The 19454-nt window shown below is 44.4% G+C and overlaps 1 protein-coding gene and 1 non-coding gene across 4 annotated transcripts; both read left to right on the top strand.

Moving 5' to 3' along the window:
• The first annotated feature begins 542 nt into the window (after positions 1-542).
• On the top strand, positions 543-13011 carry PPP1R8 (protein phosphatase 1 regulatory subunit 8). 3 transcript variants are annotated; one of them, XM_088672500.1, is made up of 7 exons: positions 543-893; positions 5131-5191; positions 6421-6574; positions 8440-8660; positions 9165-9309; positions 9509-9573; positions 10557-13011. In XM_088672500.1, the coding sequence occupies exons 1-7, from the start codon at positions 883-885 to the stop codon at positions 10908-10910; spliced, it is 1011 nt and encodes a 336-aa protein (XP_088528626.1). In that variant the 5' UTR covers positions 543-882; the 3' UTR covers positions 10911-13011. The 3 variants fall into 3 exon arrangements, with proteins under 3 accessions (XP_088528626.1, XP_034973857.1, XP_034973859.1); XM_035117966.3 differs by having other exon boundaries at positions 584-709; XM_035117968.3 differs by having other exon boundaries at positions 603-2848.
• LOC118088069 (small Cajal body-specific RNA 1) lies at positions 5826-5992 on the top strand. The gene has a single exon (XR_004692929.1).
• Positions 13012-19454: the final 6443 nt, after the last annotated feature.

Raw genomic sequence — 19454 nt, forward strand, 5'->3', positions numbered from 1 at the left:
AAGAAAATTGAAAGTGGATAATATGCACAAGGTCTTCAGCAATTGGGAACCAGTGGATTAGAACTAATAGTTTTATCAAAATCTTGCTCAGAAGATGCGTGTTATAATTTAATGCAATGATTGATAACGTTGTGCATCACGACGCTTCCCCTTTTATGTGTAATGTGCTTATACCATTTGTAATACAGTAAGAAATGAATTACACATCAAAAGTAGGTGGAGGGGAGGAAAATGAGAGTGGAGCCTGCAGATTGCGGTTAAGGAGCGGGCCCCGAGTTGGAAAATGAGACGAAGCCCAGCACTCCGCATTGGGCCGTTTGGACTTCTGCTGTCAACATGGCCGCCGCCGCCACGGCGTCCCATTCGACTGACAGACATCGGTGCTGAAGCCTAAGCGCGCCGCCAGGTTCCCGCGCTTTTCGTACCGTCGCCTTGACGTCGCTACGCAACGCCGCGCCCGAGCTTCTCTACACCAGACCAGACAGGACCCGCGCTGCTCCCTCCTCCCCACACCCGCCTCGTCGCGGTGCATCCCGGGATCGCCTCCCGCCCGCCGGGTCTTCCAGCTTCCCGGCGTGCCCCGCGCCCAGCTGAATGGGGGCAGTCACAAGATGGCGGCCAACGCGAACTCTGCCGGTGGCGGCGGCGGTGGAGGTGGAGGTGGCGGTGGCGGTGGCGGGATCATCCCACTTTTTGACTGCCCGACCTGGTGAGGGCGGGGGCCTGTGGCGCTGGAGAGCGGGAAAGGGACCCGCCGTGCAGAGGGACCTGGATTTCCCCGGGGAGACGGGAGCGGCATCATGAAGCGGGGAGTGGGCCTGGGTGCAGCAGCCCCTGCAAGCGGGGGAAGAACCGGGAAAGTGCTACGCGCCCTGGAATGTTATGCACCTACAGTATATATATGTTTATATATATATTAAAAATCAATTTTTAAAAACCCACGGAGGGTGCTTCTGAGCATGGACAGAGAACGTGTTTCTTACACTGCTGTGTAGAATTAAAAGGCCGTCTCTGAACATGAGCAGAGTGCCTGTCTCTTAGTGAAGGGAGGTATTTCTGCGCCTGGGAGGCAAGTGAGGAAACGACCCGTTTTATCACTGAGCGTGCCTCTCCAGTAAAACAATTTCATTCAGTACCGCTAAACTCGGAAATATGGGAGTGAGTGCTTCTAGAACATAGTCATGTTTGGTCTGCACGTTAAGCATTTTTGGCAGTGTGCCCCTGCGCAGAGGCCCATTTTGATCCCGTAGCTGTGATGATTTGGAGGAGAGACAACCTTATTGCAAAGAGGAATGGCGGTTTGTTAAAGTCTGAGTAGCAGATCATGTTTATGGCTGGGAGGATTAAGCAAAACATGAAACCTGGGGCTCTCTGGAGTTGTGTTGAAAGATGTACACAGTGACCTGCATCTAAGGGATATATTCTCAGTATTGCCTACTGTGTGTTTTTCGCTGTCAGGTACTGGCTAGCACTGTGAATTCTGTCTTACAAGTATGTCTAAAATTCAGAAAACTTTTTTAAAAAGTGTTAGTATTGTGGGATAGAGAAGCGAAAGAAAATGTGTTTTCCACTCCCTGCTGGAAATGGATCATTCATTTTGCTTGTTCAGTATTCTGTTTCAATGGGTGTTAAGCCTACTAAGCTTGCGTGTCCTGCAATTTCTTCTTTATACAGAAACAATGTTTTTCTTCTGTGCCAATTCTAGGAGTTATATAGGTAACTGCACCTGTGTTTTCTGGGAATGTTATGTTTTTGAGTAAGAAATTTTGTGACAAAAGCAGTGGTCACTATGGTCATAGTGAGCCCCTCTGGCCAAACTGATGGCCTTCACTTAGAGCAGTTGCTACAGATTGCCCCCAAGTCTACCCATGTGCTTGTCCCAGCTGTCTGAAACGATGCTGAAGGACTGAAGGGAAAGGATGAGTTTTTGTGGTATAACAAATTGGAATGCATTTGAGTTATAGAATATGCCCTTTTCATCCTCATACATACATACATACATACATACAAAAGTGACTTAGAGGTTAAGTTTCTTCCTCCCTCCAAAACAGGTGTAGTGTAATGTGGTCTGCAACCCACTTTGCCAAAACTGGTCCTTGGAAGGGCAGGTTTTGATGACAGGACTGGAAGTATGTCATGTATGTTCACAGTGAAAGGATTTTGGTAACTGCCCACAAAGGTTTATCTTTTGGTACAGATGTCATGTTTCAGTTTTTGGTTAAACAATGAATTATATAATTAATTATATAATTAATATCCTTTAAGAGTCTAATGAACACATCTTCCTTTATGATGACGGGGCTGCTAAATGATCAGAAGAGCTCTCTGGGTTGTGACTTAGCAAAGTTTTACCTTCCGTGCTAATTATAGCTGGAGCTATCCACTGTGTCACTCTTTTTTAATGACTGAAGGAAGAATTATAGTGAGTGGAAGATAGAGGACATATTTTTCATATAATCGAGTTCCAATTTATCTTTTTCTGTAGAAGGATATTGTAAGATTTTCCCACCCTCGTTGTTAGATGATTTTTCTTCTGTCTTTAAAAACTATTTTTCAAAAGCAGCTCAGAAAACAGGAAATATAAATAAATAAAAATTACAGTTTCACACAGCAAAAGCAACAGTATAAAAATCTAATCAACAAAAAACCAACCAGTCCTAAAAAGCCTGACAATAAAAACAAATTCTAAAAGGCCATCTAAAAATGGGAGGGGAATGGGCTTGTAGGATTTCCCTAGGAAGAGAGCTGCACAGTCATGTCACCACCATCAAGAAAGACCTTTCTCTGCCCACCAATCTGAATTTTAACTAATGACAGGAGGGCGTCTGGTGCTAACCTTGGGGCTCAGGTAAGTTCATATGGTTGTTTCTATCTGCCACACAGAGTGACAATGCCCCTGGGTATTGTTCTCCAGCAATTAACTATTTAGCAGTGAGTTCTAATACATATTTGGCACAGATTGGGCAAGAAATGCTTTGCATGCAGAATGTCCCAGGTGCAATCCCTGGCATCTCCAAAAACACTGGAAGAACCCCCTGGAGAATCCCTGCCAGCCAGTGTTAACAATACTGAGCTAAATGGACCAATAGTTTGACTCAGTATAAGACAACCCCCGGTGTTCCTAAGGCATTGTGACATGTGACATGCACTGAATGAGCTTCATCTTTCTAATGGAGAAAACCTAAGTAATGGAGTCTGAAAACATTAAATTAATAAGACCTTGTACTGCTTTTGAGTGTTCAAAGCACTTCATATACATAATCTTACCCTTACAAATACCCTATAAAGCAGGCATCCCCAAACTGCAGCCCTCCAGATGTTTTGGTCTACAACTCCCATGATCCCTACCTAACAGGACCAGTGGTTGGGAAAGTTGGGAATTGTAGTCCAAAACATCTGGAGGGCCAAAGTTTGGGGATGCCTGCTATAAAGCAAGGGGTGAGGAACCTCCAGCTCATTGAACTAATTAACACAAAGCCGTTTTCCCCAAACTACATCCACCTGCCCCACACCTGTCAATGTGTGTGATGTCAAGTGTGAGACAGGTAAAGATGTGGCTACAAAGGAGCAGTTGAGAACAGATGTGAGCTCCCAGTTGTTGCTTTGCAAATGGGGCTCCTTGATCCGTGAGCCCCACTTTGTCCAAGTGCAGGTGCCATTTGAATTCATACGATGCCCACAAATGGACTTCAAAGGGACTCCACTGTAATGGTGGTCAAAGTGAGCTCCTTTGAACTTCGGCAGGTGGGCATCTGTGCCCACCTGCCAAAGTTTGCTGGCAAGGTTTGGAAGAAATAAGAATTGGCCCACTAGCCAGACCCAATTCCTCACTCCTGTTGTAAAGTGAATATTATCCCCATGTTGTAGATGGTGTGAGACACTGAGGCTGAGACACCTAGCAACTTTGTAGCAGATTTGAATGGGGAACTCCCAATTTGTAGCTCACTCACTTAGCCACTATTACTGGCATAGGCAAACGCAGCCCTCCAGATGTTTTGGGACTACAACTCCCATCATCCCTAGCTAACAGGACCAGTGGTCAGGGATGATGGGAATTGTAGTCTCAAAACATCTGGAGGGCCGAGTTTGCCTATGCCTGCACTATTACAAACAAGCCCCATGTTGTAGATGGTGTGAGATACTGAGGCAGAAACACCTAGTGACTTCATAGCAGATTTGAATGGGGAACTTACAATTTGTAGCTCACTCTCTTAGCCACTATTACAAACAAGCCCCTCTAAATGAAGTATAATGACTTCTGAATAACACAGAAAACCTTAAGTGTTTGCAAACACACTTTTTGTTTTCCTCCATACCAAATTGCTTAAATGAGGAGTTCTTATCAAAAGGGGTGTGCCAGTAGGTCTTACTCCACTGAAGGTATGCGCAAAGCCCGACTGGATCAGGCAAAAGGCTAGCTAGTATGCAATATCAAAGGGAGCTGCCTTACACTGAGACCAGTGCCTTACCCACCTCAGGGATAGAGAACCACTAGATCTGGTTAGATACCCACCAGCCCCACCTACCATGGCCAGTGATCCAGAATTATGAGAATTTAGGTTCAACAATACCTAGAGGGCACTGGTTCCCCATCCCCAGTTTACTTTCACCAGCAGTAGCTCTCCATGCTTTCAGACAGGAGTTTTTCCAGCCCTACCTGGAGATGCTGGGAATTGAACTGGGGCCCTTTTGCATGCAATGCATGTGCTCTGCTACTGAGCTATGGCTCTTCTCTTAATGCAGATTCTGGTAACTATTGTTGCCAATAGTCATGAGTAGGACTGGCCCAATCTATTCCACTTTAGAGCCATGTAAGCTAGTGATCAGCATCTCGTCTTATGGTAGTGCCATACTATACATTGTCTGAAGACCCATGAACATGGCAGTGTCCTAAAGTTGCTGACTATTAATTTCACTTAAGCTCATACTTTTTGCACCAATTTCCTGTGTTAAAATCCAGGTTTTCCATCTATCTAATTTCAATGTGTTGCAGCATTTATGGTTAACATATTGCTTAAGAAAAAAAGTATGAGAGTTGGATTTTGTTTTTATGGCGACTTCAGATCAATGGGTAGGGGTTCTAAATGTGACTATTCCAAAACAAAACATATCTCTGTTTTTGTTTCCTAGGGCAGGAAAGCCTCCACCTGGGTTGCACCTGGATGTAGTCAAAGGAGACAAACTTATTGAGGTATGAAAATAGATGCAGAACAAATTATCCTGGACCAGGAATACACTTCTAGTACTGGGTAGCTATAGAAATAATCACAAGCATCAAACACAGCAATAAAATCTCCTGCATCCTTTTCCCTTTCTGTCCCGCAATGTCTGGTGAGCACTTTCAGCAAGCTCCCCAAGTTCCTTCCCATTTTGCTTGGAATACCCACTGTGCATCCAAGTATCCCAAAGTACCTTAGAAGCAGGTGTTGGTACCCAGTGCTTCCTTCTGGCATCACCTTTTAACAGGTGACAGTTAAACCTATTTTTTGCTGTACTGAGGGGGTTGTGTTAGTTTTTACAGTAACTGAATCCCAGGTATTTCCATTTTACAGACAAGTATGACGAAGTGATGTGCTGAAGGGCCCCCAGGTCCAAGTTCTATTGTAGCATGCCAAGGAGGGAATGGATTGTGTTGACACAAGAATTGCCCATATCTCTGCTTATTAACATGAGATACTTACCTCCAAACTAAGCCCCTGTCTGTTTGAACTGTAAGCATCCCCTAGGATGGAATACCTTTCAAGCCCCACAAAGCTGAAAGCAGCACACTGTAAATTGTCAGTTGCAACATGCACATGTTGTTCTTCAATTCACGCAGGTTTCTTAAGCACTTGATACTAACCAAGCCATCTTTACTTTTGTTCTCATTTCGAGTTCAGAGGTATAACTAGTGATTGGCTAGGTCTAAAAAGTGCAACATCAAAACAAGCCATGAAGTAATCAAGCTCAGTGTGTGGAGGATCACACTGGGTTATAACTCAGAGGCACAAATGAGTTTTTGCCCATCTTTTGGCTTCAACAGCAGTGAAGGTGATCCTTTGTTCCCATTTCAACTTGTAAAAGCTGTTTGTATCTTTACCAATAGCATTGAATCAGAAACATAATTCCTGTATGGAACATCATTTTTAATTTGTAACTGAATACAGGCTTCCTCAACCTGGGCCCTCCAGATGTTTTGAGACTACAATTCCCATCATCCCTGACTACTGGTCCTGCTAGCTACGGATCATGGGAGTTGTAGGCCAAAAACAACTGGAGGGCCAAGGTTGAGGAAGCCTGGTTTAGCAGCACTGATAAAAAATGGATAAGCCCTTCCCTCTGTTGCTGATAGCTCATAGTCTTCTGTAGCAGCAGCAGTCATGATGGAAATGTCTTCTTTTAGTGACCTTATGTTGCTGTCTGTCTGATGTCTTATCATAGAAACTGATCATTGATGAAAAGAAATACTATCTCTTTGGAAGAAACCCTGACCTGTGCGACTTCACCATTGATCACCAGTCATGCTCTCGGGTCCATGCTGCCTTAGTCTACCACAAACATCTTAAGAGGGTTTTTCTTATAGACCTCAACAGCAGTAAGTTGATTGATAATTAACCAGGTAATATACAAGGGTGGGTGGCGCAGAAGGAATGCTTGGGGTGAATTTTCAGGGGATCTGGGATTTGTTTATCCTTACATTTAGCTGGAGTAGAAAAAGGCTTCAATATAGGAACCATGGTGGCCAGTGTTACAAACTGGGGTAGAAAAGCTACGAGCCAAATGGCTTCTGGGACCTGGGTTGTGGGCACCAGAACAGAATGCCTGGTCCCCACTGGGGAGGGGGATTGGCAACACTTTATTTATTATTTTGAAAAGCATGAACTAATATGCAATTCACGTAAGTGACACATTGTTAATATCACATTTTTAGCATGAATTGTTAATACATGTTTAATTTGGTGTTTACAATAAATATTGGTACCATACTTCAGTTTTCAAAACACTCTACTCTTTGTTGTTAAATTCCTTAACATATTGTCTATCCTCAATATATACTTCGAGGCTTCAAATCACTTACATTTCAGTAATCCTTGGGTGTCAGCCAGGTGCAAAAAATGGCACCTGGGCTTTTTGAGGTGCTCACAAATGGAGAATCATTAGGTGCAAAATGTGCCTGGCACCCTGCTAATTTCGTACCCTGATGGTGTCAATTCGAAAAAGGATGCCCTGGTGGTTTCCACTATAGCTTTAAGACTCCCATGGCAGTGGGTAGTGGAAATTGGAGAAGGTGCTCTTGAAACAGTACTTCTCTGAGCAACATTCTCAAGTCATCTTTCTTCCCCATAGCTATATTATTATTACTATTATTACAGGGCCTTCACTGCAGTTGCTCCAAGGTTTTAGGATAGCCTCCCTAGTGAGGTTCATCCCTGATCTGTTCTTGTGGCTTTTTCAGATAAGGTGCTGCACTCAGCTCACACTCAGAAAGGGACGCTGTGGTCTGGTGTTGCCACTGTCAATTTGTATTGTATTTTATTGACTTGTGTTCATTACTGTTTAAGGGTTCACAGATTTTGGCTGGCCTTCATCCCAAAGCCAAAATTTGAGGGTGCCGGAATCCTCCCCCAATTACGAGCTTATATGTTTCTCAAGGACATTCACTTCCCCTCCTCCCCAGCTCTTGTTTGGAGCCAGAGCGGTTGGGACCAACCCCATAGTTGTGGAAACCAAGAACAACTGCAGGAACAATCTCCAGTCCCTTCCCTAACTCTGAATTTGGAGAGGAGAATATTTTGGTAATGCAATGCTGAGGCACTTTTGAATGTCTTCAGCACCAAAACAGCCAGCCTCATCCTATGCTTTGAGAGCACTGGGCAGGCAGGAAAGTGCTGCTGCTGCCACGACATGTGCCAACACAGGCAGCCCTAGAACTGCAGCTCTTCCTTACTGAACTAAGGAGATTTAGTCTGATCAGTGCCTGGATGGGTGACCACTAGGGAACACCTATGTACTTTATTTCATATGTATATACCGCTTGATTGTAAGGGGGGGGGGACGCAAAGCCAATACACCACGTTGAGTTTTGTAACAGAAGAAAGGTAGAACAGAAATGTATGAAAATAAACAAACAAAACTAACCTCTTCAAGCTGAAGAATTACTCTTAACCACCCAAGTTCCTTCTGACTCATGCCAGAGGCCAATGGATCGTTTGCCATAGCAAGCAAAATTGCAGAACGCTAGCTGTTTAGTGCTGCTTGTCTGTTGGAAGCTGTTTCAAGGGCCTTGGAGAATTGGGTTGCAGATGTTTCAATTAATCAATTAATTCAGATTAACCTGGATTCCTGGAAGAACACAGTGAAATAATTTCATACACTTGCAGTGGGGCTCCACATCTAGCTTTAAATAAAACAACAGCTAATGGACAGTTTCTTCTTCTTTTTTAATTCCAAATTTCCCAGCACATGGCACGTTTTTGGGTCATATTCGTTTGGAGCCTCATAAGCCACAGCAGATTCCCATTGACTCTACGGTTTCATTTGGTGCCTCCACGAGGGCCTATACTCTGAGGGAAAAGCCTCAGACATTGCCCTCTGCAGTAAAAGGCGACGAGAAGATGACCAGTGAGGACGATGAGCTCAAGGGTTTGCTTGGACTTCCAGAAGAGGAGACAGAATTGGATGTGAGTTCACCTACAGCATGACACCCATTTTACCTTGTGGAGGGAGCATGGGGTTCCTTGGCTGGAAGCAAGGCATAAGCAACAGCACCAGAATAAAAGTCTTCTGACCTTGCAAATGTTAGTCTGTGCTTGTGTGTGACATACCTACTTTTACTGCCCATGGTCTGGCAAGTATGGCCAAACCTTTTCATACAATTGTAGAGTTGGAGGGTCTGTGAATGTCATCTAGTCCAACCCCTTGCAAGGCAGGATTGTTTTGCACAAAGTGGGGCTCCAACCCACAACCGTGAGTCTTGTGCTGTTTCAGACCACTAGACCAAATTCCCATTCTCCCCCGGCTAAACCAGGTGACTGTTCAGGCAGGCTACCAGCTGACTTGCTATTGGCTTGCTCCTATAATATTGTGGGCACCTTGAAGCCTGTCCAATTCTAAATGCTCATGTGGCAGGAGATGGAGAGTTTAATCTTTACTCTTCGTTGACAGTCTCATCTTTGGTTTTTTAGAACCTGACAGAATTTAACACAGCCCATAACAAGAGGATCTCCACGTTAACTATAGAAGAAGGAAACTTGGATATCCAGAGACCAAAAAGAAAACGAAAGAATTCCAGAGTAACATTCAGTGATGACGACGAAATCATCAATCCAGGTGAGCACTGTGAATGTGTTCTATGTAGGGCTCGCTGCATATTGCTATCTGTTCTTTGAGCATTAATGTATAGAGGTTTTGCTGGTAATAACCTTTCACTTTGAGAAAGCTGGCATTAAATCCCCTTCGGAGCTGAATACACTCTTCAAAATCCATTTTAAAACTAACCACGGTATTTCAATCTGATTTACCCATGCAGAGGATGTGGACCCTTCTGTTGGACGCTTCAGAAACATGATACAGACTGCAGTTGTCCCAGTGAAGGTATGCGTCTAAATCAGAAAACAGCCTGTTAACATAGCTTGTGAAGTAGTCTTAGATGAAGGTCTGTCTTAGATAGGGATAGTTGTAGCCAGGATAATGTTGGATCCAGATGTTCGGTTTTTATTGCTAGACCAGTAGAAATATGTTTATAGGTAAGACTTGCAGCTGTGTCCTAATGACATTTTACACTTAAGTACCTTTGCTTTGTACTGTGGATTGCAGTTTAACCTTTTTTATTTATTTTTTGTTTAGAAAGACATGGTTAAGTTATAAGTACTATAGTCTTTTTTTTTTATGCAGCGAAAAGGCTTCTGGCAAGCTTGTGCTGTGTTCCTTCCTAGATCGACGAGTTGTTTCCATTACTTAAAAACACCAAAGGCTGCCACCTCAAGGCAGTCACAGTTGCAAGTGACAGCCTTACTTAGGCCTGTGCCTTGGAATTCATGAACTCAGGAACGATTTGGATTGTCAAAAAAGTAGTATGCTGTTAAAACCACTTCCTGCTGCTCTATAATGCAGTTGTATTCTGTGCGGCTTCCTAGGTGGCTATGTTTCCCACTGTTCTCTGTTTTTTGTCCATGCCAAGTGACATTATGTTCCGGCAGAAGGGAGAGGTGTTTGGTTAAACCAGATAACATCCTTGGAACCTCTTACTGTGTTGTGACTAAGCAACCAATTCCCTGAGGGTATTACTTTTTGCCAGGTTCATTCCAGCAAGTACTTAATGAAAGTGATGGTGGAACTGACAGGAATGGGCTTGATGCTGCAAAGTAGCTGCATTAAGCAACTCATTGCATCCACCTGAGGGCCACATTGAACCTGAAAACCAAGCCGATTCAGGTGCTAATTCTTCATACACCATATAAATTATGAAGATTTAATGTATACCAATGGATATTTGGAAAGAGGAAAACACAGTCCTCTGCAGTGGTTTGTATTGGGAGGTTGTTTCAAAAATTAAATAGTTGTCCTTTCAACTGCAGAAAAAGCGAATGGACAACTCCGGTTCCCTGAGCGCGGATGAGTCTGCCACACGGCGCATGCAGAACTTTCCCTATAGCGGAGGATTGTATGGCGGCTTGCCTCCCACTCACAACGAGACGGGTGCCCAGGCCCATAGCATTCACGGCACTGCGCTCATTGGAGGCCTGCCAATGCCCTATCCTAATCTTGCCCCGGATGTGGACTTGACTCCGGTTGCACCCTCAACGGTCACCATGAACCCAGCTCCAAACCCTGCTGTCTTTAATCCCGAAGTTGTGAATGAGCCCAAGAAGAAGAAGTATGCAAAAGAAGCTTGGCCGGGCAAGAAGCCTACCCCTTCTCTCTTGATCTGAGGAGCAGAGCTTTATCTGTCCTGGGAGACAGGAGCACAACCAGCCAGAGTGGACAAAAAACTCTTCCAAGTGCAGCACCCACAGCTTTCAGAATCGGGGTCCTAACTGTGTGTCATAGCCAGGTTACAGGGGCCAGCTCCCCTACAAAACCAACCTCTGGAAGAACTCTACAAGCATCTAGAAAAGAGAGGTGTTCCCCCCCCCCACTGCCTGCGGAACCACACTGCCTAACAGCCTTTTCTTCTTTTACTCAACCATGGTTATTTTTATCCTAAGGTTATTCATGAATTTAAGGGGCACTGTCAGGTAACACAGAGTCAAAATTAGCAACTCTGTCTTGCAGAGTTAAGCTTAACCACAGCTGGTCTCAGGTGAACATTCATCCTCAGAAGTGTACGTAGACCTGATCAGTTCTCTAAAGAAGCACCTGGTTCGGGTATAAGTAGTACTCATGTAAGTCAGATAACCATAGCTTGCTTTTAAACCTGTGGATCATGAAGTGCTTTTAGTCTAGGTACAGCTCATTGTGCTTGCCATGTAAGTGAGTACCATCTTGAAGGCTGGAAGCACAGGGAAATGGTAAGAAATAAAAATCAAGCAGATTATTTGCTGCTTAGCATTCTAAATTGGAATGCACCAAGAAGGAAAGGAATATCGAATGAGATCTCTTAAGGTACTTTAAACATTGGCCCTTCCAGAGAAAAAGCAGTGTATGTACTTGCATAACACTTGGTGTGGGTTGGTTTCCTATACACAAGCAGAATTTGTCACACAGTTCTTTTCCCCCTGAACTAATCCCAAAGCCCATGAAAGGTTAGCCAGTTTCTGAAGTGCATAATGACTGCAGTTCTGTCAAATGGGGATACTGCGTGAGCTAAAATAGTTTCCGGATCTCAGCTCCACAATTGTGCAGTTTGACCTATTGACTTCCATTTTTCATTGAACCAAAAGTAGCTCTAAGGCACGTGCTCTAGTTCCAGATGTTTGGAATCAAAAGACTTGATTGAGATGTGTATATTGTACACACTAAAGTAACTATGGAAGCAGAGCTGTATTGCCTTTGAGAGTCTTATTATCCAGGCTCTTGGCACTGGGCAGGCTCTTAATCACATTGCTTGTTGGGTCTCTTCTTGGTTCTGTGTACTTAGATGGTTAGCATCTCCAGTGGTTTACTGTTCCCTGTAGTACAACATGGCAGAACAGTGGTCAAAGCTCAGCCAAAGTCAGGCACGTCCTGTTTGGTTTGGTTTCCCCCCAGAGGGAGGGGGGAGTTAACCATATTCTTAAGTCCTCCACATGAACCAAGTGGGATTTTAATAAGTGAGTAATACAGCTAGGTTGTGTCTGTTATTGCAGAAACATTACAACTATCCAAAGTTCCATTTACCACCTAAAGTATTGAGCAGGACAGAAATTTGGGGCCAAATAATTCAGGCTATCTGCTGCCGCTGCTGCTTTAAAAAATGAGACTATCATGGGGGGAGTCTGAATGAAATGTCTTGAAGTCACTTCACTGCTACACAATCTGCTTTTGTCTGTTTCATCTGACGGTGTACATAGGACCCTTTTGTGAAGATGAAGTTGTGTCTATATTGTGTAGTTATATCACATCATAATCTAGGTTGTGATGAAATGGCTCGTGAGCTGTAGGATTCCATACTCCAAATCTTCCGTAGCTTCACTTGCAACCTCTCATCTTTGGGATATTTTTAGTTAACGTTTACCAGGCTATTAAGCCGTCTTCTGGTATGGACGGCAGCTCTTCAGGATATGTGATCAGTTTAAAGCAGTTAAGGTTTCCCTTGCTGGATTTTAAATGATTTCTTTTTTAAGTGACTTGTTTTGCAAGATGTGTCCCTTGGGATTTTACTGATTGCTGGTCTTGGTCCCTCACCTCCATGGGATGGTGCACACTTTTAATTTCAATTTTTTAATTTCTTGGAAGCCAGTTCTGGCCAACATTGAGCATGGGGGAGGAGGAGTGAAAGGTGTGGGGCTCTGTACAGAAGTTTGTACATTTGTGTAATAGGCCTTTTCACACTCTGTTGAGCTTTTTACCTGTAACCTTTACTACACTGTAAATTAAATGACTGTTTTGCCATATGGAGAGTTCAATGTGTGTCCCAAATCTTAACAGCGCAGTCGGCCCAGGGAATGACCCTTTGCCATTTCTGGTCTATTTGTTTTAAATATTTTCCCAAACCAGCTTACAGTATTTTCTGAAGCAGCTTATCGTGTTTTTAAAAATCAGGAAGAACATCAGTCCGTGAACAAGCTAACAGAAAATTAATAAAAACAGCAATAAGCAGAGTCCAATAAAGAATTTTTTTAAAAGCCTAGGAATATAAAATGGCACCTAAATGATAGAAGCGTTGGCACAAAGCATGGTGTTCCAAACATGCTTGCAGAAGAAGTCCTTTCTCATGTTGCCATCTATCTGACCTTGGAAGGAGAGCCAGATCAGGTCCACCAGCCAGGATCAAAATTGGAAGCAAGCAACCTGTGGCCACCCAGATGTCGGGCTCCCATCAGGTCCAGCCAGCATAAGCAGTGGTCAGGATGATGGGAGTTGGGAGTCCAGCCGCATCTGGAGGACAACAGTTTCCTTTCCCCTGATCTAAGTAAGCAGGCAGGTTCATAGAATACAGTGGGCCCAGGCTGTTTAAACACTTAATGGATCAAAACCAGCACTTTGAAGTGCATCCAGAAACATGCTGGAAACCTGTATAGCTCTTTCCGCACAAGCGGAGCATGTTCATTCTGGCAAATTCCAGTTAGCATGGCGAACTGCCATATTGTTGGGCTTGCATGGCTGATGTATCAGGCGGCCCCAGGTTCCTGCTGCGGGGTGTAGCTTCAATGGAAAGGAGAACCGGGAAACTCTGTTTTTTCTTTTATGAGAGTGGGCCTCTAGAAGCAGGCCGCTTTAATTCCCACTCATTCCTTAAAGAAACTTGACTCTTCTGGTTTGCTGCGTTTTTGGCCACCATTGCTGCACTGGGGCCACTCTACAAGCCTTGGAGGACTATACTCTATGTCCACCAAAGTGCAGCAGGCTGCAGGATGTTGGTGTCATTAAAAGCTGGGAGGCGGGGTGAAATTAAACAGGTATGTGCATCCTTTCCCACTATGGAGGTGCAATGGTGGAATTTCAGCCTGTTATAAGGCTGTTGATGGTGCAGGGGGGCAAATCTAGTACATTTTGTTCCCCAAGTAAAGAAGGGGGGCTCAGGTGTTGTGGCTTCAGCCCCTGTGCATAAAACTAGGAAAACCACATTGCTTTTGAATTCTTCCAGCCCCTGGTACTTCTTGCATCCCCTCAGAAGCCTTGCTCAAATACGGAGTTTCCCCTCTCTGAAAATAAAGGTACATAGTCAGGTTGCATATTTTATTATACTGTAAAGCCAAATGGGGTTGCAATCTTATCCTATTTACCTGGGAGTAAGCACCACTGAATTTGATGCATAGGATGGTGCTGAAAACAAATTGGGGTGGTTTTTTGGGGGTGGGGTTGTGATTGTGGCTAAACCTGACTTAAGGGGTGGCTGAGGGCTATTTATTTTTGTACTATATTTTGTTGTGCAAGTTTTCAATAGATTTCTGCCCCCTATCCCTGCAAAAGAAATGATTCCTGATCTTTTATCTGAAAGGTAAAAAGGTACTACCTCCTGATTATCTGATTATTATTGTTATCTGAAGAAGTGTGCATGCACACGAAAGCTCATACCAAAATATAAACTTAGTTGGTCTTTAAGGTGCTACTGAAGGAATTTTTTTATTCTACCTCCTGATTGGTAAATTGAGAATCTTACAGGAAATTAAAGGGGGAAACCAACACACACTTTCTATACAAACTACGGCATTTCAGAAAGAAACCTTAATCTTATTTCCTGCACTGTGTATGTATGCTTCTGTATTAATGGGGACTTCCTAGTTAATAACACCAATAATAATAATAATAATTTTACATTTTTATACCACATCTTCTCCAAAGAGGTCAAGATAGTGCACATGGTTCTCCCCATTTTATCCTCACCTTGTGAAGTAGGTTAGGCTGAGAGATGGTGAGTGACCCAAGGTCACCCAGTGAGCTTCATGGCTGAGTGGGGGGGCGGTGTCCAACACTCTAGCCCCAGCTTCCTCAACCTCGGCCCTCCAGATGTTTTGAGACTACAATTCCCATCATCCCTGACCACTGGTCCTGCTAGCTACGGATCATGGGAGTTGTAAGCCAAAAACAACTGGAGGGCCGAGGTTGAGGAAGCCTGCTCTAGCCACTATAGTACACTGGTCTTGATATATAGTGAAAGAAAACTGCTAGCACATTTGTAAAGCCAAGCAGGGTCCAGTATGATCTCAAATTGGTGGGGGGCCACGTGTTGACAATTCCTGCATTGCAGGGGATTGGACTAGATGACCCTTCGGGGTACCTTCCAACTCCACAATTCTGTGATTCTGAGTTTTGTGGGGTCTTTAGAACTCTGCCCGTTGCATAAAGCACATTGCGCTAGTGTTGTGAATAAGTGTGTTAAGCTTCTTAACCCCTTTTGTGGTTGCAAATAAATGTGCTAGGCCACTGCTCTGTTCAACCTCCATGTGGGCTGCCCAGTCCACTGGGGCGGGGAACAACACTAGCCCCCCCCCCCGGACACCAGCAACCCACCATATAGCACTGCTTTAAAGGTAAAGGGACCCCTGACCGTTAGGTCCAGTCACGAACGACTCTGGGGTTGCGGCGCTCATCTGGCTCTGTTGGCCGAGGGGGCTGGCATACAGCTTCTGGGTCATGTGGCCAGCATGACTAAGCCATATCTGGCGAACCAGAGCAGTGCACGGAAATGCCGTTTACCTTCCCACCAGAGCGGTACCTATTTATCTACTTGCACTTTGACGTGTTTTCGAACTGCTAGGTTGGCAGGAGCAGGGACCAAGCAACGGGAGCTCACCCCATCACGGGGATTCGAACCACCAACGTTCTGATCGGCAAGCCCTAGGCTCTGTGGTTTAGAACACAGTGCCACCCGGGACCCTTTACTGCTTTAAGGTATGCCTAAAGTGATAGCCCCAAGTACCATGGATAGCAGGTCATAGCACCGAACCTCTATCCTGTAACAAGGGTGACCAAAACAGACTCACTTTTTTTTTAAGCCATTATTGAGTTTTCAAAGGTTGGTCATGAATGTGTGTGATTCCACCTAGTGATGCATGAAAATAGGTGTGTTGGGGGGGGGGGACGAGTTTCAAAAAGAAGATCTGAAAGTGTAAAGTGAGGCTTCCAGGAAATTGATGTCAATAGTCATCAGTGACTGGACTCTGGAGAAGGACAGGCTTCCCGTATGTAATGTATTCATCTAGTTACTTAGGAATTTAGAAACTGCCTGGCAGCCGGAAGCCATCAAAGCTGTGCCCAGCAAGATAAAAATGAGATAAAATACCCCTGGAAAAGTTCTAAAAACAATTGAAACCATACAGACTCTTAAAAACAATAAAACCATTTCTATAGATGTACAATTAATAGCACATAAATAACTAGGCGACACCTCAGGGAAAGCCTTCTTAAACAGAAATTTCCTCAGTAGGTTCCCTAAATGTTGTGTTGCTAGTATCCTGCTGAATTTTCAGCAGATAATTGATGTTGGAGGCCAAGACATTGTGGGAAGTTAAAATGGCTGCCAGGATGGATTCAGAGTGCCATTGTAGCAAAACGCCAACACTCTCTTTGAAGAGCTGTCCAGTCCAAGTCTTGTTTACAGATCAGGAACCCTAAGAAGGGAGAGAGTTTTTGTCAGAAGTGGACATCTAGGCAGCAAGCTGAACACAGGCCACACACTTCTTCACTACGGTGAAGTGTCTCAGGTCTCTTGCCCTCGCTATCAAGCCAAAGTATATAAACTGATGTGTTGCATGATGTCTGAGAATAGCATTTTCCACAAAGTTCTCTTTAAAAAATGAATGAATGAAAGCAGAAGCTTCATCACTTCATAAGAGGTTCACAGAGAAGTTCTAACAAACTATGCATTTGCATCAAATTTAGCTTTCATTTTCAACCAGGCTTTTCTTTGAAAGAGAAACTGAAGCTGAAACTTTAAAAATTGCATTAAAAAAAAAGAAACCCACTCGTCATTTTTTCCATTAAAAAGCCACCTTCATTTATCGTTTCTCTATCCAACTTCAGTGGGAGTATATCTATGAGATGCTACTTGCTTGAGTGCGTGTCACAGTGGCCGGAGTGGGCTACTTCAGAGTAACGACTCTACACAGCTCTGCATTTTATCTTTTTATTGGTGCTGCGTATTTACAGTGCTAAAGAGCTGCGTATTTACAGAGACACATCTTATCCGCTTGAATCAGAACCTCCGAATGGCGTTTGGCGCGTTTTTCTCCAACATAACAACTTGGGGAGACCCATCCTCTTCCCCCTACGTTTTCTGCGCAATTCCGGAGTTGGGGGGACAGGTCTGCCCCCCTTGCTTCCCCCTTCCTGTCCCACCTGGGACGCTGGCTCCGCTACCCTGTCTGAGCCTCGGACCCCACTTCCTGCTTCCCCACTTGAGACGGAACTCTCCCTGCTTTCCCCTGCACTCGGGGATGGGCTGGAACTCAGGAGGGGAGGGACTTCGCGATATCCCCTGTCCCTCACAGTGCGTATTATATGAATGTTGCTGTATATGTGTGCATTGCTGTTGTTTAGTCGTGTCCGACTCTTCATGACCCCATGGACCAGAGCACACCAGGCACTCCTGTCTTCATGTGTGCATATGTTTTGATTTTAAAGCTAAAGATTCCAACTGATTAATATTTCCTTCAGGTTAAGTATTTGTTGTTCTGAGCCTGCAGATCACTTCATCCTCTAGGACAGGCATCCCCAAACTGGGGCCCTCCAGATGTTTTGGCCTACAACTCCCATGATCTCTAGCTAAGAGGACCAGTGGTCAGGGATGGTGGGAATTGTAGTCCAAAACATCTGGAGGACCGAAGTTTGGGGATGCCTGCTCTAGGGAGTATTTGTTGTTTGAAAAGGTGCCTTGAGTGCATTTCTAAACATGACTTAGGTTGCATATGCACCATACATTTAAAGCACATCTCCCCCCACCCCAGTGTAAGGGGGAGAAGCATCATGAAGTTGAGGGGGAGAGTAGCCCTTCTTGCAGTGGTTTAGCAAGGCTTGGGGTGAGGGGGAATGACCTGTAAAGGGAGGGGGTTGGTCATCTGTAGGGGGAAGGGCAAAAGGGGAGGTGGGGTTAGCGAGAAGGGGAAACAGCCCCTAGTAACTGTATACCAGCATAAAAACCTTGCTAGATGTGCAAATGTTGGTTTGCAGCCAATGTGAACATAGGAAACTGCCTTATATCAGGTCAAGGCATTGGGCCACCCAGATGAAGATTGGCTCCTCTATAGGGGTGGAATGATCTGTCAATTTCAGTTCTCTTAATTTCTCATTTTTATGAATGTTGAATTCAGTTCTCCACATTTCTGCAGCAATTTTTTTTAAAAAAGACTTCATGTAAATTCTCCAGGACGTTAGTGCAGATTTCTCCTGATCAACACATTTTTGCATGCTGCTTTGATTAATGTACAGTACACAGTTTTGCAAGCAATTTCTCCTCCTAATAGATTGCATTCTTGTGTGTTACTCTCCACCACAGTATATACATTTGTATACATACTGTCCCCTAATAATATGCCTGTTTGTAAGCATTGTTTGGTTGGAAGAACTGCGTTGCAAAATTTGGATGGGTGTGGATTTTGAAAGGTGGCTGGCTGTGTTTCAGTTCTCTGGTTGTTTTTGTAAGGCGTGAGTTTCATAGACCTGCCTTTAAAAGTGAACTGAATCGAATTTCTCCCCTATCCCCGCTCCTCTGTGATTTCCCAAGGTCAGGCAGAAAACATCTTCCCCATCAGCTGCTACCTGATTCTTTTAACTGGAGAAACCAGGGACTGAATCTTGAACTTTCTGCACCCAAAGCAGACATGCGCTCTACCACTACATCATGATCCCGCCCTGAATCTGAGAACTTCCTAGTGCAAAACTGTGCGTTTCCTGCATGCCTGCTTCAAAAAGTGGAGGTGCAAAAGCACTCTTCTGCCACTTCCAACGGGGCGGTTTTGGTGGGTGATGTTGCCCTGTGTGCCCACTCACATCCATCCCATACATTTAAAGCACACTTCTACAGTCATGGTTCCCCAAAAAAATATCCTGGGAACTTTGCAAAAGGTGCTAACCTCACAGATCTACCATTTCCAACACGCTTAACAAACAACAGTTCCCAGGATTCCTCATGGCTGCTAACGTGATATAGGTAATAGTGCTTTAACTGTAGGCTGTGAACATGTCCCATGCCACCCAGGGACTGCATTATGATTTCCTGTCAGACTCAACTACAGTACTTTAAATGGCAATTTGGCCACCAGTAGCATAAGCTCAGGTGACACAGCCCATTTTTGTGGTGCACAATAAGCCACTACCTCTTGTCTGCGTTGCACTTCTTGTTAAGTGCCGAGCATTAAACCCAATCTTGGGAAGGCTACCCTTTTAAGACCACC

The sequence above is a fragment of the Zootoca vivipara genome, chromosome 6 (genome assembly GCF_965207765.1).
Source record: "Zootoca vivipara chromosome 6, rZooViv2.hap1.1, whole genome shotgun sequence".
Classification (NCBI taxonomy): Eukaryota; Metazoa; Chordata; class Lepidosauria; order Squamata; family Lacertidae; genus Zootoca; species Zootoca vivipara.

Bases quoted from the DNA above. Each gene is read 5' to 3' on its own strand.
- PPP1R8 (XM_035117966.3), top strand. From the start codon at position 612: ATGGCGGCCAACGCGAACTCTGCCGGTGGCGGCGGCGGTGGAGGTGGA. The intron at 710-5,130 runs GTGAGGGCGGGG...TTTGTTTCCTAG, and splicing joins CTTTTTGACTGCCCGACCTG to GGCAGGAAAGCCTCCACCTG. The intron at 5,192-6,420 runs GTATGAAAATAG...GTCTTATCATAG, and splicing joins AAGGAGACAAACTTATTGAG to AAACTGATCATTGATGAAAA.